This window comes from Polypterus senegalus, chromosome 3 (assembly GCF_016835505.1).
Source record: "Polypterus senegalus isolate Bchr_013 chromosome 3, ASM1683550v1, whole genome shotgun sequence".
In the NCBI taxonomy this organism is placed as follows: Eukaryota; Metazoa; Chordata; class Cladistia; order Polypteriformes; family Polypteridae; genus Polypterus; species Polypterus senegalus.
Genome location: NC_053156.1, coordinates 20672223 through 20698622, shown reverse-complemented (window position 1 = coordinate 20698622; position 26400 = coordinate 20672223). Strand labels below are relative to the sequence as shown.

The 26400-nt window shown below is 41.7% G+C and overlaps 1 protein-coding gene across 6 annotated transcripts in view; it reads right to left on the bottom strand.

The window, feature by feature from the left end:
• Positions 1-6365: 6365 nt before the first annotated feature.
• LOC120524906 (LIM domain and actin-binding protein 1-like) overlaps positions 6366-26400 on the bottom strand; it is a 138215-nt gene continuing 118180 nt past the window's right edge. For 5 of the 6 annotated variants that reach the window (XM_039746755.1, XM_039746758.1, XM_039746756.1 and 2 more), the window contains 7 exons: positions 23096-23171; positions 15563-15681; positions 14069-14161; positions 13928-13985; positions 13180-13292; positions 12102-12235; positions 6366-7985 (listed from right to left, as the gene is read on the bottom strand). In XM_039746755.1, coding sequence (XP_039602689.1) covers positions 7037-7985; positions 12102-12235; positions 13180-13292; positions 13928-13985; positions 14069-14161; positions 15563-15681; positions 23096-23171 — 1542 coding nt within the window. In that variant the 3' untranslated portion in view covers positions 6366-7036. The remainder of the gene's footprint in view (positions 7986-12101; positions 12236-13179; positions 13293-13927; positions 13986-14068; positions 14162-15562; positions 15682-23095; positions 23172-26400) is intronic. The other variant, XM_039746760.1, reaches the window with a different exon arrangement.

The following is a 26400-nucleotide window of genomic DNA, read 5'->3' as shown; positions in this document are numbered from 1 at the left end:
CACGCCTCTGCAACATCGCATGGACATCGGGACAGTGCCTCTGGATTGGCAGACCGGGGTGGTGGTCCCCTCTTTAAAAGGGGACGGAGGGTGTGTTCCAACTACAGAGGGATCACACTCCTCAGCCTCCCTGGAAAAGTCTATTCGGGGGTCCTGGAGAGGAGGGTCCGTCGGATAGTCGAACCTCGGATTCAGGAGGAACAGTGTGGTTTTCATCCTGGTCGCGAACAGTGGACCAGCTCTTCACCCTTAGCAGAGTCCTGGAGGGTGCATGGGAGTTTGCCCGACCGGTCTACATGTGTTTTGTGGACTTGGAAAAGGCATTCGACCGTGTCCCTCGGGGAATCCTGTGGGGGGTGCTCCGGGAGTATGGGGTACCGGACCCCCTGATAAGAGCTGTTCGGTCTCTGTACAACCGTGTCAGAGCTTGGTCCGCATTGCCGACAGTAAGTCGAGCCCGTTTCCAGTGAGAGTTGGACTCCGCCAGGGCTCCCTTTGTCACCGATTCTGTTCATAACTTTTATGGACAGAATTTCTAGGCGCAGCCAGGGTGTTGAAGGGGTCCGGTTTGGTGGACTCAGGATTGGGTCACTGCTTTTTGCAGACGATGTTGTCCTTGTTTGCTTCATCAGGCCGTGATCTTCAGCTCTCAGTGTGAAGCGGCTGGGATGAGAATCAGCACCTCCAAATCCGAGAGCATGGTCCTCAGCCGAAAAGGGTGGAGTGCCCTCTCAGGGTTGGGGAGAGATCCTGCCCCAAGTGGAGGAGTTCAAGTATCTCAGGGTCTTGTTCACGAGTGAGGGAAGAATGGAGCGTGAGATCGACAGGTGGATCGGTGCGGCATCTTCGGGGTCTGTCGTGGTGAAAAAAGAGCTGAGCTGCAAGGCAAAGCTCTCAATTTACCAGTCGATCTACCTTCCTACCCTCACCTATGGTCATGAGCTATGGGTAGTGACCGAAAGAACGAGATCGCGAATACAAGCGGCTGAAATGAGTTTCCTCCGCAGGGTGTCTGGGCTTTCCCTTAAAGATACGGTGAGAAGCTCAGAGTAGAGCCACTGCTCCTCCGCATCGAGACGAGTCAGATGAGGTGGCTCGGCATCTGATCAGGATGCCTCCTGGGCCTCCCTGGTGAGATGTTCCGGGCACGTCCAACTGGGAGGAGGCCCCGGGGAAGATCCAGGACACACTGGAGGGATTATGTCTCCCAGCTGGTCTGGGAACGCCTCAGGATTCCCCCGGAAGAGCTGGAAGAAGTGGCCGGGGAGAGGGAAGTCTGGGCATCACTGCTCAAGCTGCTGCCCCAGCGACCCGACCTCAGATGAGCAGAAGAAAATGGGTGGATGGATGGTTAAATTAATACACAGAGACCGTCATCTTACATTGTGAAATGTGTCATGTAAAACATTTGTGCATCCATTCGTTCCCCAACATGATCCACCTAAACCAATTCCGGGTCACACTGAGCCCAGTTCATAGGATGAAAGCCTGGATGTGATGGCAGGCCATCGTGGGCTACCTGCACACGCTTTCAGACTGCCAATTTGCCAACGATCCCAAGACCTTCTTCTTCTGTGTTATAAGCCTTAAAAGATGGCAGACAGATGGCTGAATAAGATGGACTTGTCCAACACCTACGTGGTGCGGCCTTTCCATTGACTTTGTATTGAATGCACATTTTATTTAATGTTTTTTTGTATTTTACATGTGCTTTTATTGAACTCTCTGAACCGTTTATCCAAAGTGACTTACCTATCATAGGCGAGTTGGCTCCCTCAGGGTCACACACAGCGTTTGAAGTACTCGTCTTGTAATTTACTCATTTGGCCACTGGATGGCACACTTTCCCAATTAACCCAACAAGGAGAACAGCGGCCACAAAACCTGCGCTATGCCACTGCCAACCAGCAGATGGCAGTGATGCACAACCTAAAGCTCATGGAGTGCGACTGTCCGGAGGAGGAACCAGCAGTAAGCCAGCCATAAGGGCGCTGCAACTGGAATTTTAAAAAGCAAGCGGTGGTCCAGGGTTCAAAACAAGCTTTACACAAACATATCTGACAATAAAACAGCCTGGTTGAGATATGCCTGGGCTCACATATATTTAAATATCATGCAATTGCTTTAAAGGGAAGCACAAATCCACTTCAGGCAGCAGTGGTTTTCAGTCTGAATGATGGATGGTTGCTTATCTTTCAATGTTCTCCTTAAGCAGCGTACCCTGAGGACTGGGCAATGTGTGAAATGCAGCATTCATACACTCAGTCTCAAAGCCTGGGGGTCCCATCAAAAGGACCCTGAAGACGTCCTACCCAATCACTGAGCCACAGCCCGTGCCATCAGGGCAAGTCTGTCTTACGGTGGCAACTCACACAAGTGTGGCGTAGTGGTTAAGGCTTTGGACGTCTGTGGTTCAACTGCCATCTCAACTGCTTGTGCTCCATTTTGAAAAACAAAGAAACCTAACCAACTGTATGTCTAATGGATTAAGGTGTGAGCTGAATAAGAAAGTAATAAAAGAATAAAGACGACACCCCACCTTGTGTCTCTGACCAGCACCACAGGCTGTAGCCACTTTCAGGGACACAAATTTGTGACGGACCTCCGCAGCTCAGCTCTGAACGTCTTCCTCCAGTCGGCCTACGGACTTCTACTGCCTGCTGGGAATTGAAGTCCCCTCAGTCACATGGGTTAACTGGGAATTGAAGTCCCCTCAGTCATATGGGTTAACTCCAAAGAACGGGTTTAGTAATGAAATACACAGCAACGCCGTACTGTGAGGGCCCAGCGAGACCCACTTCACTTTCCCATTTTTACAGACCCTTTAACTAAAGCCACTATCATCCTTATTCTGATCCCGGGCACTGCCATAGTCACATTCTTCATCTAAACTGAGATGAAGGCCTACAGAGGCAAGGCCCTACACCTGCATGGGGCTTCACTTTGGTGGTTTCCTATGAAAATTCCACACGCTTTCCCACCAGTCCTCCCAGTTTGAAGGATGTGTGTAGTCTTTCCTTGCCAACAGCTGACTGAACCTTAAGTATTTTGTCCTATCCTGGCAACTATGATGGCACTTTCTTGCACCCTCAGTAATGGGCACAGACTAATAACCCCATAATGTGGTTTTAAAATGAATTTAAACCCCCGCAACAAACCAACCAACCAGTATTTCACAATCATACATTTGCCACATGTCAGATTTGAGACCATTTGCGTTCGTCTACCACCCAGCTGTCCTAGTGAGCCATGTCTTCCAAGTGTCACCCACACCCTCAATGGCACGTAGTCGACTTGGCGTGTCAGGCATTTATTTAAATTAGGCCTGCGACAAGACAAGAGGCCAAGAGCAATCGGCAGAGCCACCATGTCCCTTAGGCTGGGAAGGGGATGATGGGGTTCTTGTCCACTTTCTTGGGTCAACACACTTGGCTAGACACTTATTAGCAAAGACCCTGGGTGCCAAGTCATTTATCTCCAAATGGAGGCCCAACCAGATAGGGTATACTGCTGCTGCACTGACTGGCATCATAGAGGCAGAGTTTGGACAAGAGGTCACCCATTTTGTTTTTGCAAGTCCTCAGAGTAGATAGATAGAAAGGCACTATATGATAGATAGATAAGAGTATCCCAGTTAGTCCACCCAATTAGAGAAATGCAAAACCAGTCCTCCCAAGAGTGCCTTGGGATTGTGTGCTCAGCCGAAACATCAGCCCAACAGCTTGATTTCTTGGCCGAGGCCAAGCATCTCGGTGTAAAGTCACGGCCTTAGATGGCTCAAACATCTCACTGCGACACAACTCAAAGAAATCCTTTTACAACTCCTACTTCTCCAACCTTCACGAGGAATCAGGAGAGCTCATGAGCTGACCTAACTTCACCAGAAGATGGCATTCAGGCAAGAGATCAGCCCGCACATCCCAGGAAAGGCAGGATAGTTTGGGAACGCTTCACAACAAGAGAGCTCTTAAAAAGACATCAGAGTGGCAGAGATGGAATATTGTTATGTTATCAACAGACCTACATAGAGACACCATGTGCTGTCTGCCCAAATTAAAGCGATGGTACTGTTTTTGGGCACAAGGAAAAGGAGTAACCAACCATTTCCCTTAAGTCCTTACGACATGTGAGGTAATTTGCAGATTTTCTAAATGTCCCCACCACTCCACATGTGAAGTATCGTTAAGCTCGGAGATCATGGCCGTCAGTGGATGAGCACACATACACGTCAATCAGAAGCCCTTCAGTGTCAACACAGAGGTGCTCATGAATGCAAACTCTACTGCAGTAGCCAGCAGGGGGGCATTGGATAAATAGAGCGAGAAGATTAGAGGGTTGGGGTTGTGGAAGGGGAATCATGGAGGGAGGCCCAGCACACCACAGTGGAAGACAACTGGGAGAGTGAGCAGGACATCAGAGACAGCACAAAAACCACAATGGCTAGGTTCAGTAACTCCTGCTTTACACAGGATCTCCAATTCCTACCATCCATCCACTCTCTAAACCTGCTTCATCCTGAGCAGGGAACTGGGGAACTGGGGAACTGGGGCCTGTGCCAGCAAGACAGACCAGTCACTGTTGAATGTGCCCACTTTAAGGCTAATCTCTCACTCTGTGCTCATTACAATATTATTCTTTTATGATGTTGCAAAGTGCCAACGACTACCAGCAGCTTAACTCCGTATACTACATGACATTTTCCTTCTTCCACTAATTTGAATGTATAAAATTTTTGTGGCGTGCTAATTGCGTTGGTATTAGAAAACTACAAAATGTCTGGACTTCCAATTTGCGGCTTGGGCTGTCGAAGTCGTGGCATCATTCATCCTCAAACGTCAACCACCACTCCTAGCTGGCGGTGGGTGTAGGACACATCAGAAATTCTTAGCCTGTTGTACTTTGAGCTGGGACAGACTCTCATCCGTGTATGACTCTTAGTGTAATTGTGAAATGCTTGGAAAACTCATTACCCTGGACAGCATGAATACCTCACCACTCCCAGTTTGTATGCCGTCTTTACTTGCATCTCAAAGGCTTTTGAAACAGATGAACTAGTTCAGTTGGGCACATGTCAGCTCACAGTCACTCAGACGAATCTTTCTGCACTTGCATGTCTCCCACAGCCTAATGCCAGCAGGACAAATCCAACAAAAATGGTGAACTACACACACTGGCCAGGACAACGTACCTCACAACTGCTCCTGCAAGTGGCTGCTGAGTAGCACTAATGGCCCAATCCTTAAGTCAAGATTGCTCACCAACATCAATTTTTTCTTTAAAATGTCCCACCTACCCTCAACAGCTTCTACAAATCTAGAGTGGGCCGCGTCCTCACTGGCCCGATTACCTCCTCGGATGACATGTGAGGATTTGCTTGTTGCTCCGCCCTTAGCCCCTCCTTTTTTCCCCCTGGTATTTGCCCTTGGCTCCTCCTATCAGTGTGTCTGTGGTTATTCATCAGGTTGGAAATGTGATGGGAGGGGCTTAAGAAATAAAGGCCACTCCCACTAGAGGCACTTCACTCTCACAGTTAAGGCCTTTATTGTGATAACTACCTAATATTTTTAATGTCTTTTTGGTTTCTGGTTTTTGATTAATTGTTCTGCATTGTGGACAGTGTTTAGGAAATGTGCCATATGTGAGCACATCTACTACTTTAAAACGCCAACCACCAGCATCATCCAGCCAGGCCAGGGCACTACATAATGTGAAGTCATTTCACCAGTACACACACACACACACACACACACACTGTTCAGAGACAATAGAACTCACACCATGAGATTCAGTATTAGTTTTTATCCTTCAGACACAAGGCTACTGAACAGTTGCATAAGCAGATCAGGGTGTGTTCTTGTATGTGTTGTCTAAACCTGAAACAGGTCTCTGATGACAAATTCATTAAAGGTAACATCTACCTCCTCCTCTGGTGCCTGCCTTCCCTGAGCAATAATGGAATTACAGAGCAACTGGAGTCCCAAGACCCTGAATCAACTGAAGCCAGTGGCGCTGTATGCCAACTCTGCTGCCCCGTACTACGGCAGCCAATTGAGCTTGTACTGGATGCTGCAGCAGGCGCACATGCTCTCTTGGGCAGCCACTGGCACGCGTTTGTGGGAGTCATAAAAGTGTAAACAAATTGAACTTGAAAAGAGAAGTCTCAAATCTTGTCTAAGCGAGGTCAAATTACACAACCCTTCACCATCCCCTCTTAAATACATAAATCTTGTGGTGGCATTGCCCCATTTCCATCTGTAAACTGCACACAAACTATCCGGGCAGACAAAGGCTGCTTGAAATCGAGAAAGAGATTAATGATGCCAAGATACGACTTACCTGACAAAGAACAGACAAACACAGCATGATAGGTAAAAATGACAAATTTATTAACATCTAAAGCAGGGGGGAGGGGGAAGTGGCCAAAGTAGCCCCTCAAGAATGAGAAGTGGACGAAGCACCGGCCCTCAGGGACACTGGCTTGACTGTCACAGGGGCCATTTTAAAAAATATGCATTTATAAATAAAACTCACAGAAAAAAAAATCGACAGTCACACAGCCATTTACAGTTTGACTTCAGCCACCTTAGGTGAGAGCCCCATTTCCTTGAGGGACACTTTAATTCTAGCACTCGTGTGTATCCATTTGCCATTACGACATTCCTAGACGGTAAAGTGCCCTGAGAGGCGGACGCACACGTACGAGAAACTGCCTTCCACAGTTCAGCCTTTTCAAGCACACAAACTGCACAACATTGCCACCTACTGGATGAGGAGTGACCACACCAACATTGCCATATTTCATAAGGAAACTGAAACACACGACGAGATCTCAACATTCTTCCATCAGTAATTAAATTTGATTAATTTAAAAAATGCAACACTCCCAAAAAATGCATGTGGCTATTAAAAAGAGCATAAAAGTCTGTAGTGTTTTAATTAAAAAAAGAAAGAGCCAGCTTTTTCAATAAAAAGGCCCATCACCAAAAATAGATCAATTTAATTCTAAACGCAAGCCTTGGATGGTCTCGCCTGAACATCAGTCCTCCTCCTCCTCCTCCTCTTCATAGCAGCGATTCTTTTTTATTTGGTCCTCCACAGAAAGATCTTCAGCATCTTCCCCATCCCAGAAGCCCACATCCTGGGACTTGCGGTTTGGAATCTGCTCCTCTAAATCTGCTATCTTACTGGTCTTCCACTTTAGGATCTCTTCATTTTCTGATGGAATAGGAGAGGTCACTTTGTCTTCATCATCTTGCTTCAGGTGAGGCTGCTCTTCCTCCTCAGACTCGGACATCTGCTCCCCGTTGATTTTCCTATGCTGCTGGATAACCTCCTCTGCATCAGTTTTTTTGGGTTTGCTTTGCTCCTCCAGTGTTACAGGCTCTATGGCTTTGGGTGATTTCTCTAATCTGGGAACAGGAATCTTTGCATTTAGGATCTCTTGTTCAGTTTTAAATGGCTCTTCTTCCTTGTTGGTTTTGCTGGCTTTTGCCACGGTGAATGGTCTGCTGCGCTCTTTGAGGGAGGAGCTCCTCTGCAGTCTTCTAAGCTCACTACGTTCAGAGTTCTCCACTGGAGTATGGACCTCTTCCTCTGGGGGCCACTTTGCTTTGAACTGCCGCACCGGTCCTACCTCAGAGCCACCCACTGTACGGTCACTCTCTGCAGGAGGTGGCCAAGCTATCTTCAGCCGCTTTGTCTCCACTGGCTTGTCTGCCGTTTTCTCTGGGTTGCCAGTGGAAGCCTTGGTTTCAATACTGGCTGCCAAGATATTGACCTTTGCAATGGGCGAATCCTCCACTAAAGGGCTTTGCTGTTTCTCCACTGGAATAGGTTGGACATCCTCTCCTTCGGCCTTACTCATCCAGAGCTCCTTGTGCTGCTTGTGTCCAAAGCCTTCATCATAATTTCCTTTAGCTTTGAAGAGCTGGTTGTAGTGTGGCTTGCAGTACACACTGCCATGCAGAGAGGCATAGTTACTCAGGCTGTGGAATAAAACAGATACGCTTAAACTAGACAAACTAAACATGACACCTCTAAAGGACAATTAAAACACAATCACACTTGCTTTAACAGATACATACACTTTAGCCAAACAGATGTGGTGCAAAGCACAAGATTGCCACTGATGGTCACCATATGGGACTCTGAAGGAGTTGCTTCAACTACTAGCTGCATTTTATGAAAAAGCAAGTCACCTTTTATAAAAAAAAAATCCATTTAGATAAATGTATTGTCACCAGAGGTCATAGGGGGAACAAATGACTGCAAAACGCATATTACTGTAGATAGGCACAAGGCAGGACCTCCCCTAAACAGACACTATTCACCCATTCATTATTTGAAGTCATTTATTCAGGGCAAAGTAATGGAGAAGCTGAAGCCTGTCCCAGCAATCATCAGGCACAAGACAAGAATCATCCCTGGTGCCTGTCCAGTCTATTCTGAGCACATGCATGCGAGGGACAATTTAACAACAATTTATGTCACATAACTTGCATGTCACTGGGCTGTGGAAGGAAAGCCATGTGAAAATGCAAACTCCACGCAGGGCACACTTAGGATGCAAGACCTGGTATCCTCGCTAAAAAGGCAGTGGCGCTACCACTCTGCCAATGTGCTACCCTAACAGACACTAGCTACTCATAATTCAAAACTAATCAAACTGATAAAGCCATGCATTTAGAAAATTTTGCATGGATTCAAGTGTGTAAATATGCGAATGGCAAGAGAGGTTGGAAGCATGCGTGGTGCCGCACTCACCACATGATTAAAGGGTGACTCCTCAGCACCATGCTAGCTTGAGTGGAGTGGAACAGTGTGAGACTTTATTTGCCTGGAGTGCCAGTCTTGCCACTAACAACCCAAGGAAATCCAGAGGTTTCCCTGCAAGATGGAGGACCTGCTTGCTGAACTGGATGCAGATTAATGTCATACCCTGGACAAAGCAATTGCAGGTTAAGGGCCTGCTGTTTATGGGATTCGAACAGGAAGCCTTCCAATTGCTACCACCTCACCCTGAATGGCAAGAAAACAGGAAGATGCATACGCCAGGGGAAAAAAAAAAAAAAAAAGTTACTATACGCACATTTCTATGCAATTTAGCTTCATACACAACAACTATCTTGTATTTATGCGTACTTGAATGCAGGTTGCCATGCTGAAACCACCATATATGGGCTATACTAATCAACCTCATACACATGCAATCACTACGCTGCCCAACTTCATTGGCTGGTAGAGAAGCTAATTAAGCTCCTGATGCATGGAGACCCCACATCCTGCATTCAAGATGACCTGGCTGTGCTCCGCAACTGTGCACACAAGGTCATGTGTGGCATTAAAGCCTTTCTTCTGTGTTCTGGTGGTTAAAGAAATTACTGAAGGCACCACTGTCCTAGTTAGTAAAATCTAATACCTAGCACATGTAATGTCATGATTAATGTTAATGTTACAATGAATAGTATAGACCGTATAAATAACTAGGGAGCTCAGCCAGTTGTCTTACCAGCAAGACGTCCACCACATACAATACCATCATCCATCCATCCATCCATTATCAAACCCACTATATCCAGGTTATCTCACCAAAAAAAAAAAAAAAATGAACTGGGCCTCCAAGCCATGCAGATTGTCAGTATCACCTAGGAATCACAGAAGACATATGCATTAATGCAATGTCGCTGCTTGTGGTTAACAAAAGCGGTTTCATTCTCTCTAGGTGCCCTTATTGCAATGACACTGCTACAAATTGCCTTTTTATGGTGGCAAAAAACGTGTTATGTTTTATGCATCTAAACCCACACCATACGAAACTGGATGTAGCGCCCCACCAATAGGTTAATGGCTTCATGCGCAGTGGGCAAAATGGGAGTGAAAGCTTGGCCGAAATATTTGGCCTACTGGCAACTTCTCCTAATTGCTCAGTAATATGAATTATTTGCATGAGTCGTCATTTAGTTGGTTTGTCTGCATCTTCATACTTGATCAAGGATTGAACAGAGATGGTATAAATATACACGTTCTCCCATGATCCTCTTTTATAATTCCTAACATTTGTGCGTCCGGGGCTTTCCATGCATTTCTCTTTCTGGGCATACCCAAGTTCTATGCCTGATGTTGGTCTTTAAAAAAGCTCTTTTATAGATATTATTTGAGAAACCTCTTATTCAGCAAATGTTTTTTGGTGGCCAGAGAAGCATAATAAAAAGCACAAAAAGCAAAAATTGGCAGTAGTCCAGTGACTAAAACATGCTCTAAAATTGCTTAATTATCTTTAGCAATCACACTGCCAGTTGACCGACATATAAAGCTGTATTCAAACACACAATTCTGTATATACACAAAAACACACTTAAGACTGGTATTCTGTTAACCATTTCATTTTTCCCTGTGTAATGGAGAACTATCGTGATACAAGGCTACAGAGGAATAAATAGAAAACTAATGACGTAATTATGAACTGAAGTGTTAATTTTACAGTGTTGTAATTGTATACCTTGTAGTAGCAAATCAGACATGTGAATTGACAGAACCATCAGCAACTATTTTTCCTGCAGTGTTCAATTTAACAGGCATTGGGAATATAAGAAGTTCAAACAAAACAAACACGGTCACTGATTACAAACGCAAGAAGGTATTCGAAGGAGTAGGATTAAAATGAATAATGTTGCATCCGTGCCATAATGTTTTCCGAAATGTACTATATATAGGTCATAAAATGAAGAATTCCAAATATCATATATATATATATCTAGATCTCTGTTTTTTGTGCAGCTTTGACATCTTGGACCATAAAGGCACATACTAATTCACCATAAGCAGGAACACTCAATAAATTTGAATAAAAAAGTTCAAGTAACGGTGAGATACGAAGAAGGCAGATTCACCAGCGTTTGTGTGTTAGCTTTCATCCATCCAGATCAGAGACTTTCCAGTTCCATTGTCTCAAAACACCACTCACATCTACAGTTATTCCCAGTTTCAAATAAAAACTAACAGTTTCAGATCCCTTTGTGGGGTGGTAGGGTTGTTGTAATTCTTACCACTGCGCCACAGAAGCTGTTGCATCAGCCTTGAACCTTTTGTGAAAGTTTTTAAATTGATCTTTTGACTTCCGGCTTTACACATTACAAGGTTTATGTCTACATTTTGTCATTTATTAGTAAAATATGAAAAACATTTCTGTTTTAACGATGTGTTTACACAGATTATTGTAGAAACGAAGACGCATGAAATGCATTTGTTCCAAATAACAATCTATTTTCATTCTAAAACTGCAGCACTTCACTCCCAGATAATCAAGGCAGGAACTGAGAAAGCTGTGCCTGTTCAGCGGCGGCGTGGGGATGGAATAGTAGGCTGCTTGGTGCTTGTCTTGATCAGCACATTTACAAGACAAAATGCGAAAGGATTTAAAGGTTGGCCGAATTTACACGTTTTTTCGTAGGCTTTGGTAAGTCTAGTGTTAAACCACAAATCCAGTGACTTTCAGTCAAACATGCTACCAAATTCGCTCTTTTACACCCTAGAGAAAATTTTAAAAAGGACCCTACAATCCCCTTTAAACCAACTGCCTGCAAATGAGTAAACTTTGGTCTTGTCCAATTCAGTGAACCTCTTGATTGATCTCAAAATTTTAAACATGGCCACCTACATGGCCTCAAAAGTATGTGACTCATATTTTGCATTTCAATTGTATTGTGGAGGAAACAAAGAACTAGGGTCATCATCAACTGCATTCATTAATACTACTACTGATCTTTTCGGTAAGGAGGAGATCTACAAGATTAAGCAAATAACTGGAAAAACGCCACCAGGTGCTGGGGCTGAGAGATAAAAGACAACTTTCCCAACAAGTAGCACACATCACTACTGGTTTAAATCTGAAACCTTTGACCTTCTGATAAGAGAATGCTAAGGCACATTGTCGGCCACTAATTCCCTACAAGATGGGAGGAAGTAATATGGAGGTAAGGGATCACTCTTTGCGTGTCATGGCACTGTCACACCAAGAAAAAATAAAATTTTGTATTTTCACAGCTTCCGTCAGCAGTAACCCACATCGGCAAACAGAAGTGTCCTCTAATGTGCTTCCTCACCTCAGCTTGCTGTTGCAGTGGGAGCATCTGAAACAGGTGTTATGGAAGACTTGCTGGTTTGCTACCAGTTTCTCCAGTGGATAAACGGTCTTCTGACAGGAAACGCATATCTCACGAGCTGGCAACTGGAACTTCTGGAAGCAAAGTAGAAAGGATTAGGGTTATTTTTGAGGTGGCTGGGGAGTGGTAAAGGAACTTTAATTTTAATTTTTTTTATTTTATTTATTTATTTTTTAAAACACAGACAGATTTATACATTATGTTGATGTCTAAAATGTTCAACTATGGACATCGACTCCCTGGGTGCTTTGCACTTGTATTTTAAGTATACAAATTACTGTATATTTAAAGTTGCTTTGTGTAAACCCAGCCACAGGGGATGCACAAACCAGTGTATTTCTTTGTGCCTTTCCTAAGCCCGGGTAAATGGGCAGGGTTATGTCAGGAACGGCATCCGGTGTAAAATTTTCCCAAATCAATATGTGGACAGATGATCCGCTGTAGCAACCCCTGACAGGAGCAGCCGAATGAAGAAGAATAAGTTGCTTTGTATAAAAAGATCAGCTACTGTTAATTGCAATTACTTCATATTGGGACACACCATGCAAAGTAAAGGGTATCCAGTATAACTGACAATACTCACACAAGCCTTCTCACGAACCAAGCACTAAGAATTGTGCCTCCAATGAAAATTAGCAGAAGCAGTGCTGGACAAGGAGGAGGAGGTGATTGATAACGAAGGAAGGAAACGCATTTGGGAAGATGCCAGAGGAGGAGGAAGAAGAGAAGGAAGAGCAAGAGAAGGAAGGATGGAGCTGTGAAGAACAGATTAAATTAATAACTGTAGACATAAATGGACATACCAAGGCTTTGGAAATTTAGGTTAATTTTATTCAGGTGTGTGCATTTGTATAGTATCTTTCATATTGTCGTCATCAAATCAAAAGCTCACTATACACTGTAGAAAAGGAAATCTACTATTAAGGGTGTACTTCATCTAGTATAACAGACAAGCCAGTGTAAAACAGGAGTCAAATTTTAGCTACAGAAATGTGGCAGAAAATGGTGAGGAAGATACCTTGACTGGCCCTGGCCTGGCCTGAGAATTCTCCAATTGACCAAAGGACACAGGACTGCGGGCAGTTGGACTTGAAGTCTTTCGGATATCTCCCTCAGTTTCTTGCTTGACAGCTTAAAAAAAAAAACGCAAGCCACATAAATTTTATATTTACAGTGCCTTTCATAGCCTACACAAAACACTTCAAAGTCAGTTCACTATACAGTATACACACGTGACAAATTACCAGAATGTTGAATATAGTTCAAGTGTACATTAGAGAAGATGTAGTGTGTTGATCATGAATTATTTTAAGGATCTTTGGTTTCTGTGACAGGTACAGTAGGCCTAGCTGCTGATAAATCTGCTTGGCATAAAAGAGATTGCATAGACACAAATGACTCACTGTGCCAAGCTGTCAGGGCTTTATTTAAATCCTTGAAAGGATTCCACTCAGAAGCCCAAGTAGAACAAAAAAAAAAAAAAACCACACACACACACACACAAAACACAGACAGACCGTGGCACAGTAATTAACATAATGCAAGGGTCAGCAGAGGCTTGGACAAGTTTGTCACAGAATATGACAAATACAGAAATTATGAAATACAAAAGCAGGCAACTTAGAACCCCACATACAGTAAATTCTTGTGGTCACCAATCAGTCCAAGCTAAAAACATAAAACACTCTGAAGTACTCATTTTGAAATTCTGATCAACTAAGTAAATTCAGAAATTCCCCATCTACCAGAAGCCTAAGACAACTTACAGAAGCCGTCGCCTGTGGGAGTCACTCTTAAGAGTTGGTTAACCTCATGTGCAGGGATCTAGGAGAGAAGAGACAGTAAGATGGAGGCCAAGAGCTGTGGTACTCTAGTTAATCAAGAAAAGTATGCTCTGTCCCACTTACCGTTTGTGGTTCATCAAGGGGACTTGGAGGCATGTTCTCCTTTTGGTCTCCTTTGCAGTTATTTATGTCCGGGTCAGCAGGGCCATTGTCGTTCTAGAGAGGTAATATTGATACCAGGAGAAGAAAGCACAGTGAATGTTTGCATGCCATCACAATTTGCCATATTTGGTATTCACACATTCTACCTCCACATCCATGCCCACAGTGGCTTTATGTTTAAATAAGTGCGATTTTTGTGAAGCTTTTTGACTCAGTTGATCGAGCTGCCCTGTGGGACATCCTGAGGGTTCGTGGGATCCCCTCGAGGTTGCTGGATATCATGGCCGGCCTGTACACTGGTACTGTAAGTGCTGTGCAGAGTGGAGGCAGAACCTCTAGGTTTTTCCCAGATTCTGGGGTTCATCAGGGGTGTGATTTTGCTCCTACTCTGTTCAAGTCTTGCATGGACTGGGTGTTGGGCAAGGTTGTGGGGTATCTGTTGGTGAAGAAAGATTCACGGATCTTGACTTTGCGGACGATGCTGGAATCTTTGCGGAGTCAATGGAGGCTCTGATCGGGTTGCTTGAGAGACTGAGTGAGGAGTCGGAGTGTCTGGGCTTACAAGGGTCCTGGATAAAAACCAAGATCCAGGCCATTAGCAGTGTGTGTTTGCGGAAGAAGAGTTGACCTTGTCGCGAGGTTTACTTACCTTGGCAGTGACATTCATGTCTCTGATGTCTCTTCCTATAAAGTCAGTAGACGGATTGGGAGAGCATTTGGGTGGATCATGAGGTTGCTGGAAAGGGCTGTGTGGCGCTCCCGATATCTATGCAAAAGGACGAAGGTCCAAGTATCATTGGTTTGACTTTGTGTCAAATGAGTGGTTGCTCATGGAGTCCCAAATGAGGCACATTACCTGCATTCTGAGGGAGCGTCAGCTACGGCACTACGGTCACGTGGCATGTTTCCCTGAGGGTGATCCAGCTCATAAGATCCTCATTGTCGGGGACCGGAGTGGCTGGACCAGGCCAAGGGGTCGCCCACGGAACACCTGGCTGTGGCAGATAGAGGGTCATTTCCGGAGGGTGGGACAGGACCGCGTGTCTGCCTGGGGGGGTTGCCAACTGGGATCCCGAGGTGTTTAAATTGTGTAGTGGGTGCGGCAACGCACTATACTAGTGCATGCTCCCCAACTTGACTTGTCTTGGGATAACACTAGTGGGTTTAGTGAATAATAAGGGCCAGTAGTATGACCATTCATCTGTCAAGTCCTGGCAGCACATATTAGAAAATCCTCTGTGGGACAAATAGCTGTCCAACAGCCTTATATTGACATTCTAGAAATGAACAAGAATGTTAAGCCATGTATCATGGAAACTTCTGCTTGCTAATCCATGTACATTTTCACCACCTTATTTGTCTCATTTTCAACAAAGCTTGCAGTTTTTCAGATAGAGAGCCGAGTCCACACAACAAATATTGCAATATTCCACATGCAGTTTTAGATTTGCTCACCAACTGAGATGTGCTGATTGAATCCTGTCGGGAGACAGCAGCTTGATACTTGGCCATGCGGTCCTTTAAAGATGTGCTCTCTGGAAGTCCAACTCCAGCAAAACCACTTTCATGCAGGCCTGGTGATGGGACAAAAAAAAAAAAAACTAAACTGAACAGCATTATTGGAGAAAATAAACCTCTGGGAAGTCCATGATCAGTTTTAAACAAAGTCACAGACTAAATAAATAAATAAAAGTTCTGATGATCAAGGCCAATTGACTGAAGTATCTGGTATGTTTTCTTTGCAGTCTAATAAGACAACTAGGTCCGTGCATTCCTGAATCCCAAAGGTCACACTACCTCTAGGTGTCACTTTCAAATGCCAGAGTTAGCACCTTGGTAAAAAAAGTACTACAGCGGGGTATAGAAAAACTGAACAGAGGAGGGTGAATAACAGCTCTTAATGATTATCACGCTTGTACTTTTGAGCAAATAACTAACAGAGCTGAAGTAGGAACATCTAATCAGTAGGTAAAGTAACAAATATTCAGTTTGGATTTCAATACTGTGACTTTATGGGACATCCCTTAAAGCAGCCTCTGGATCATGGATCTAAAAGCTTATCCTCTTGTTTTAATATAACTTTTATATTTATGAGACTGGCACCCTTAGGTTGTTCAGGTATATACATGTATTGATAAGTTTAGATGAGTAAGTAGGGCCTAGGCAATTTAAAGCTTTACAACTAAAAAGAATCTTGAAAATCAGACCCTAAATTAACTGGTAGTCAGCATAAAGACTTAACATTTGTAGTTAAGAGGGTGGCGGTACAAACCAGCGGTATTAATAATTCTTAAGGCAGCATTACAAATTAAGCAAATCGATCAGCATATGAAAACAACATTGCTGTAATCAATTCTACTTGGAAAAAAACTGTAAACCCCATGCTTTGAAAAGGTCTTAATGTGCTTATTTTTTAAGTTGGAATAAGCAGATTTTACATAGTGTTGTAATGTGCATTTTAAAAAGCCCAATTGTTATCAGCGAGAACATCTTTTACATAGTGTTGTAATGTGCATTTTAAAAAGCCCAATTGTTATCAGCGAGAACATCTAAACTGCAGTACAAACCATTAGTTAAAATGCAACAGGACTGGACCATCTCTATTGTAAAGTAAAAACAGGAACAGTTCAAAAATTGAGGAATCTCAAACATCATATTCAACTTCTGGTCTTAATAACCAAGTACTACCATCTCATTTCTGTATACACTGAAATTTATTAAATCAGAATGAAACAATGAGAGGACAGTACCCGAGTGCCCAATGGGATTTTCAAGCTTACACATCAAAATACAGTGGGGTCAACAGCAACAAACCTTTAAATCTAACCACACAATAGCTCGAGTTGCTTTCATCAGAAGACCAGAAAAATGTCATTAACATTACAAGTTAATGCTGATTCTGTACTGTGACTAAGAGTCAGACTGAAATTTCAAGGAATTCATAATGAGTAAGGCAAGACTGAAGATGCATCTCAATTTCTTTATTCACGTTAATTTAGAAAGAAGTAGTAACTTGAAACCTGTTTGTAATTGTGACCAGTTCAATACTGGCCTGGACAGCCTTAGACAAATTATATATTTTGTTGAAATTTGAAGTTAAAAACAAATAGTAAATTCAAAAGCAAATAAAACCATGCCATTTTTCAATAAAACATTAATGTACAGTTGAACTTTGGGGGGAAAAAAAAAAATTGAGTAAATGTGGTATTTGTAAAGTTTTGGCCAGCTTTCAGTTGTAAAGACTCAGGTCTTGATAGGTTGTTAGTCAGGTCTGTCTTAACTAATTGGGTGTTTAGTTCAGTCAAGAATTGTCATTAGGAATTGTCAGTTGAGGACAATTCCAGAGCCTAAAAAATTGACTCTAACATTGTATGACACTCAACAACCATGGGCTCTAAGTAACTGACCGAGTACCTGAAAACCAAACTAACTGATGCCTAAAAAGTAGGGAAATGCTATAATATGTCAAGGTGCTTCCAGCTAGCAATTAGTCCAAATGTTTTTAAGGTTTATATAAATTAGGTTTAGCTTTAATAATGGGCTGAAAACTAATACTTTTACTACATCAGGAACCATGCCAGTCAATTCCCAACTACTGTTAAGATGTATATTGATTGAGCGCCTTGCTGGTTTTGTTGGGCAAAGGGAATGACTACAGGTTTAATTTTAGAAATAAAGGTTGTGATTTCCTATTGTATTATAAAGTTAAATTTACTAAAGAGATTTGACACTGCCGTACAAAAGTTAGTATGATGAATCTGAGACATTGTGTTTCAACACCTGTCATTAAAGAAGTTCCCATAATCTGTCCTGTGGACATCTGTAGAGATTTTGTAATTTAAATTGTCCCCAGCGTTTGCTTTGTTAGTTAGAAATAATATTCACAGCAGGCCTGAAAGAGAGCTCAATAAACCTCTTAACAGTGCCTGTCCATGCAGTATAAATCGATGTTGCTCTCCGTCTACCACTGCAGTCATTTTCTTCATGTCTTCCACTTGAACATTCACACACTTACTTTAGCATACTAACTTTGTTCAGATTTCAAAGAGCAGCAATATTTTAATAAATTATAAACACTAAATGACCACTTTCGTGGGGTCCAATTATCTAGTTCTGGGTAGCATCACATTTTCCCTATTGAACAGGTTGAACTCTTTGAGGCATGGACTCAAGAAGGTGCTAGAAACATTCCTTGGAGACTTTCACCCAGGCTGACTTGATTTCATTATGAAGTACTTGGAAAATTTTCAGCTGCGAAGACGCTTGTTCCGCCTCATCGCACAGGCACTCTGCTAGATCGATACCTGTTTCAGCTATTTGATTAAAAAGTCCCTAACATGTTTGTGGAAGCCGTTTAAAATAAACCCTGCTTTGTGATATTGAACTCAACCTAGAACTGAAACAATTCCTCAAAAAACTCTAGTAATTTGATTACCAAACATCATCGAAAATTTGTTTAATCCAAGTAACTATATGTCAGCGAGCTCAGTGTGCTTCGCACAGATGATTATTATTGTTAAACAATGTGCTTATGCTGTGGATGCATGATGTGAAGATGTGATTTGATGGCACAAATTACAAAATGGAGAAAGAGACAGAAAACAGTGAGGGGTGAAGAGATGTGTATTCCAGCAACAATCCACGCCAGAGTGTCTTTTTTAAAGCAGGAAACAATGCATCAAAGCACAGAGCAAGCCTCAGTTCCGAGCTTGTTGATATGCTCACTTTTCTTCATTACAACCACCACATGCTCCCCCAATCTACGATCATGCCAGAACCTTTTAGTGCCTCCTACAAATGCCAAAACGCCTTCCAAGACGACAGCAAAGGCTTGCATTACGCCCGAGCTGTAGTTGGGTTGAAACTTGGAGGTCTGAAAGCCAAGTTACATAACTTAAAGGCAATTTTTATGTGGTATTATTATTATTATTATTAATTTAGCCCTTAGTTGTAGGCTATATGTAAACCTTTTTTAAACTACTTTGTAATCGATATTTTTTTATTTGTTTTTGCATTGCAATGTTTTCTTTAAAACCCAGAGGGTAATATGACACTTAAATGCACTAAGCAAGTTTAGTTTTGACAAATTTTATTCTATAAAATATAAGCAATAAAAATGTTTTTTTCCTGAAAAGGAATTCAATTAGTTAATTTTGAGAGATTTCTTATTTTCCCTTTTGTATATTTACTATTGCTCTTAAATAAGCAAAAATATTTCTTAATCTGATACTTGATTAAATCAATGGAATAAATCAGTAGAATATTCAATTACTTTAATATTTGATTGCTGCAGCCCTAATTTTGTACATTTAAAAACAAGCACTAGATTGTGGCCATGAAGTGATGCATGTAGTCAGATAAGGCAGTTTACGCTCTGCTGAATTTTAGCCCTACTATGTGCATGGTGCAGCAGACATCAGGATTCTTCAGACCAGGCAACTGATCTTCATATTGTTCAGATTCAACGATCACACACCCAATGTGTGCCTCATCTTCCAGAGGCAGAATCCAGTGTAGTGCAGTTGACAAGTACTTGTAGTCTTCTTGTTATACAATTAATAATACTGGAACTTTATTCTGCATCTCTAAAGTTAACACTTGTAGAATACAGGCAGTGTTAATTTCAATCAGTTTAATGGTTCTCGCATACCTGTTTCCAGTACCAAAAACAGCCCGACTGCAATTCACTTTGCAAAAGAATGTGCCATTAGGTGGTAGAAGAGCAGTTTTCAGACTCAAAAGTCAAAATAAACAGATAACTTACTCGCACAGATTGAGGAGATTACATATAGAGAGATGCTGTCACTGAAGAATTATCGACTTGGAATGACTTAAAAGAAATGAAAAGAAAGCAGGGAAAAAAAGTCTGACATTCAACTAAAGTTGAACTTGGAAAGGATAGTGTCTGCCCTTTACACTGAGAATGCACGAAGAAAAGTTCAGTGAGCTTTAAACTTTTTTTTTTTGTTTAGTGGTGTGTTTCCCCATCTGTCTTGGCACACCAAGTTGGATTTTTTTTTTCTCTCTAATGCATGCACACACATAAGTTTATGCAAGAACGTGTACTATTCAGCGTGCATCTGCCTGCCACTTGTATTACATGCAGCTATTCTGGGATGTTCTCTGAGGTGTGTTTTGGTGTAGATGTACTACTACTACTAAAATAGGTGTATGCTTCTACAATGATTGCTTTCACATTCAATATGGAAGTCATGGCAGTTACAGTCCTGGGAGAGTATTGGACAAGGACATAATGGGCACATTTTCAGAGAAAGTGTAGTTAAATTTCGACACAGCTGGTCACAAATTTTACATTTTTGATCTATGAATGAACATTTCCTTTCATGCTTGTGCCAAGAGAAAAAATGTACTGCCTTGCCTGTTAACTAACATACCCTGACAGTTCAACCACTGCATTAAATGATATGCATGATCAAATTTTCTATTTTTAACTTTACTAGGGGGCTTTGCCCCATACTCGCTTTGCTCGGCCGCTCGCGTTTGTGGATTTCACTTTCACCAAACAACAAATCTTAATTCTCGCGGATACGCCTCTTCATTGGGAAGAAACACTACTTTTCCCTGATGGCAACATGAATTAGATGATCTACAAGTCTTCGACTTGAAGTTTAAATCTGAACAATATATTCAATATCTTTTGCTGGTCTGTTATTTCACCGAGTAATAAATTGGTTTGTTTGCACTAATGTGGTCTTTACTAATCTTTTTTTTTTTTTGGATACTTTCGATTTTTAGTACTTTCATTATCTCTAGCCTGCTCTGCATGCGTTTCCGCCAATGTTTTTGAACCTTTTTATGACGTTCTACTTTTGTCATCTACTCTTTGTCTTTTATTTGTGGCCCTGGGCATGGTTAAATCTCATCTCACGGGACTTGAAAGTATCTCTCTGAAAAAGCCAAGTCTCGTCCCAGGATTTTTTTATATAATCGAGAGATATTTTGTTCTCTGGAAACAGTTTACATATAACAAGTGTTATTTCTTTTAACCAGGTATCACTCATTAAGGGTCAACTATTTTGGGAGTTTAATCAGAATACAGGTAAATGGTAGGTCCTGAAATACCTTTTGTGAAAAAAAAAAAATCTTACAGAAAACAGATTTTAGTCTGCCATGCTGCTTTAACAATAGCATGTATGATTCTACCAGCTGGTGTAAATAAAGGATGTCCATATATAACAATGGCTAAATACTTTTAAGTATTTTATGCAACAATTTAGTGCTGAAACTCTAACTTGCTCCCTCAGCTCATCACGATTATCTCATCCAAGCTGGACATTCTCACTACGGATTATTCTTCCTGGCTACTGCTGAATAGTCTCTGTGAATGAGAGTGTTTAGCATGACAGAGGTTGGGTTGGGTGGGAGCACAAGACAGGAACTGTTGGATTTACTCAGTTTAATTTTGTTGTGCTTTTGCAGATTTCATTGCAGTGGTCTTGAGTGACAGATAGGAAAACTCTGCAAGACCTCCTGTCTATCTAATAGTGAGCTTACTTTGTCTCAGGAAGTCTCTGGGATGCACCAGAGATTGCCAGTAAGTAGGAATAATCCCAAATGGCACCTGACCCACATGGTTACCTTGACTGGCGAACCTGTCATTGAGTTAAGGTATTGCACGGTAAGGGTGGGGGACCTCCCCTCCTTCACCTGTGCTTTACTTACTCAGGACAGCGGACATTCCCTTGTCAAGGCACCAGTACTGTGCAAGAGCAAGACTTCTGGATTAGTCACCAGAAATGCATGAGGCACAGGGGATTGTTGGAGACAGTGTGGTTAATGAAGTTAGGGACTTTCTAGCTAATAGACACTATTATCCAAAGGTTTGAATTATAAACGGAGGTTGCCTGTTGCAGAGGTCACTTGTGGGGAAGTGAGCATTTAAGATCTCTTTGGGTTCAAGATAAAGGTTCTCGGTATCGAAGGATAAAATAGTTCATGGGTTCACACATGACCATGCTCACATAGATATTAGAACATACTGGGTGGATGTGACTGTGCTTTAGCCTTATTTATGGAAAGGCCACCAGCAGCCAAGCATGGAAATAACACTTCCTGATTGCAAGACAGTGCACTGGTTTAAAAGGAAAACACTGCAGTGGAGTAGGTTTAGAGAGAGTAAAACTTAAAGTTAGTAAGGTGGACTTTAAATAAGCAAACAGTAGGTAGGAGTATCAAGACACCGAAGAGAGTATGGCAGTGTTTGAGTTATTTCTAGATTTGTCTTTGAGTCGCCATTATAGTAAAATCTCCAAAAATACAGGGGCGTAATAACATTAATTATCAGCAGTAAAACGAAACAGGTAAAAAACTTAATTTACAAAGATTGGTAAAATGTAGGAACTGAAAGTTTAATTTTTGGACAGCTTTCCAACCTGCTACATTTGAATGGTGAATTGAAATAGAGGGTTAGTAAAACATGCAGTTAAAGAAATACTTGCATAAGACTTTTTATACTCCGTGAAGTGTACTTGATGAGCAGAATTCAACTGATGGTAAAACGGGAAATATGGTAGTTTGGAAGATCAAAACACTGTAATGGGGGCAATTAATTGATTTGACTCAAAGATGTTAAAACGCATACTAGAAATCAAAAGAGAATGACAATGTTTGAAAGAATAAAAGGTGAAAATGCTGCTTTAGTTTTATAACGTGGAATGTTTAATCACTCGCAACAGAATCATGAAAAATGTATTGTCTAAGAAATGATTGTTACAAGAATTGCTGAAAACACTGCACACAAAATTAGAAATATCCAGTATAAATTAACAGAGCTCTTTTAAAATTAAATTGCAACAAACTTCTTGGACAGACAAAAACCTTTGAAATGTTGTAGGCAGAATAAAGACACAAGCTATCACAATTTTGGATTTTCACCTCTCATTCTCAACATACTCCATGGCTACATGCAATGATCACATGCATATACATCTATACATGCAGGAAGAAAACAAATAATGTAGTTCCTACCTCTTATCTCCAAGTCTTCCACAGAAATAGTTTCAGAAACTTTCTGGTTGACATCAGTCCTGGGCTCACGGTGTGCCTAGAGAAGTATGTAAACGTTATATGTGCAAGGCTACATGGCTTATCCACATCCTTCCCCATCACCAAAAATGACTACACTCCTGACTATTGGTCCCCTGGTTCTATGTTTATCTTTATTGAAAGCTAAGACTCCCAATTGCCCTGAAAAGAGTAAAAGACTTGCACCCATATATGCACAAATTTCGGTATTCTCTTAGACACAAAAATTTTCACTGCCATTCTTGCATCCTTGTATTAAAAGTAGAGCTGAAATTCAACTGGTGTTCAAAGTTGTGTTTTTTCCTTCTTGCTGTTCAAGGCACATTTGCCAACTTCATAGCTGTTACATATTTTCATCTCAAAAAACTTCACCTAAAATGCATTTTTGGCTGTCAGTCCTAGTAGTTTCTACAAAACAGACTGGCTTGCTTCCAGCTTTGATGATATCCCAAGTTTAATCTCACTGTACAAAAGTACTGTGTTTCTATAATGGGCATTTAAAGATTTTTTTTAAGATAGATATTACTAACCTCTCCAGTTGTCCCAGATGAATGCAGAATATGGAGACCTGATCTAAATAGGCTTCCAGATTCCCAGAACAGAGCAGATACTAAACTTTGAAAAGGTTGTCAGACTAAACTGCTAAAGGCTGATGCAGGCGCACTCAGTTTCTCTCTCTGCCCGCCCCCAAACTCTGACCACTATTAATCCTTCTTTGGTCAACATATGGTTCTAGTCTGCTTTCTGAATTAGAAATACACTGTAAAATGTATTCCTAAAATATAGCTTGCGGAGAATGGTGGCTGACAGACACAATAGTGAACTCCCTCACATTGTTGCAATGGAATTTTGAAGAGATGAAAGCTTCTCTTATGATGGTCTATTTTCAAGTGGTAAATTTGTGACTATGAAGTGGGATATACTACATAATAAAAATATATTTCTCCAGAAGGCTGTATGCACCCTTAGTATTTTCACAATAGTGACCTTATTAGAAGAGAAGATGACATTCAGAATGTATGGTGGGGGTCAGAAGATATCCCCACGAGTTACTACTAGAATGAAGTATCACAGACTCTTCAATTTGCCACTTCTAACACAAGGACATAAGCCGGAAGGATAGAGCGCATGTCAGACCCTACAAAGCTGTCAAAAACAGCTGTCGTAGACAGAAACATGCCACTAATAGGATTAAGAAGGGGGTGGAAGACAAACCAGCCATGTCATAGCAGCTGCAGACTTTGAGATAAGAGTTTCACAGCAGAAGGCTCTGGCATTGCTACATCCGAAATGTACCTTAAAAGCAAAATACTTGTGCCAAACAAGCACAGCAATGTACAAGACTGCATGCCATCACTTGACAGTAAGCCAACAATATTTGCAGTGGACAATAGCATTTTGTAAAAGCAGATATTTGACTCGGATGTGTAATATAGGACTTGAAAACTTTCATGGAGTTCATTAGACAAATGAAAGGGGTTGGGGAAGGGACGGGGGGGTGTTACGCTGCAGATTGCACCAAAACCCTAGTATTATATACAGCAAATTAAATTGGCACAATAAATACCCCATTTCAGCACTTTCACTACCCAACTGTGAACCAAGAAAATGTTTGCTTTAGAATATGCCATGTATTAATAAAAAAATAAAAAAAAAAAAAAAAAAAAACCCCACACACACACACACACACACACACACACGTGAGACTTGCTGGAACCTGTTAGAAATGAAGATGCCAGCATATCTACTGATACATTTCTCATTCATATCTGGCTTGTGCAGACAACTCAGATGATACCTCCAGCAGAAGCTGATAAGCACAAAACAAAAAAAAAAAAAACAACACTGTCAAACAGAAACCCTTCAAGTTATGTACTCTATTACGTATTACGGTCCTGAGCCAGGCCTAAATCATTAGCTGGATGACCAACGATATTCAGACTGCAGTTTTCTAGTGAATTAACTCACAGTACATGTGTTTGGAGGGGTTCTTGGTTGCTTGTTTTATTTTTTTCCTCTTTCTCCCTTGAGCTTCTGTAAACTTTTAATTTCTCCCTGGGAGCAAATAAAGTACATCGATATCAAGCTTGCTTAAAAATGAAGGGCTGGAGCTCATCTTGGCAGCAAGAGACACAAGTCAGGAGTCAGACCTAAACAGGGGCTCCAGTCCATCACAGGGCTCGCTCATTCACATCTGTTCTCAAGCATGGTCAATTTAGAATCACCAATTAACATAATCAGCAGATCTGGGTTAACGTGTGCATAAAAACTTTATGCTTGGGAAGAACATGCAAACTTAAAACTGAAGCACCGTGGGATTCTGCTAGTAAGCAACACAAAACACTGTGCCAAATGGTCGTTTCTGTACCACACCAAATAATGCAGTAAGAGATCAACTCCATATGGCATTTTAAACTTTGACAGTAATGCAATCATACTTAAAGATTAAGACAAGTTGAGTCAAGCAAAAGGAACATATTTGTGCAACCAGAGTAAAAACATTTTCAGCCACATTGCCAATGTTGCTTCAAATCAGTCTCTAGGGCAGCATCATACTACAAAAAGTAAGGAACAAGTTATCCAACTCCGGGGGACACAGGCAGTCTTTAATACCACAGATTACTTGGCCAGAGTAAAAACTGGAATCATCCGAATTATGCATGCATTTCTGCATTCTCAACTACACATTTCACATCTTGTGGTGGCATACAAGGTGAAAGGTTTCTGAGGAAGGTTACTTTGACACTACATTTTGGTTTGATAGCTTTGATTTCCCACCATCTCTGGATGCTCTTGGATTGTTCGGCTATTCGACAACCGCATTGGACATAGCCGAGCCTATTAACTCTATAGAGTTAGAGGGTCACTGTAAAGCTCTGACGTTTTCTGCCAAACAAAGTCAGCCAGATATCCTATCATTAAGTCTGCTTAAAATAAGAGTTTCAAGAAAATACAAGTGAAAGTCTGGGTTAATTTTTCCCACATTCAAACCACCACTTACTGTACAGATTCCAATATCTCCTGGTTGACAGTACCTGATATAAACATTTCCCCAGGACTGACAAACAGTTTATTGAACAGATAATTCTATGTAGCTTGAGAAGACCTATTATGCATTTAAAAATATAAGTAAGTAAATGGACATGATTCTTGAATGGAAAACATAAGGGTTATGCAACATTAGCCTCAATCTAACCTCAAGTAGTACTACTTCCCACTCTCCATCCTATTAGTACAGGCAAGAACAT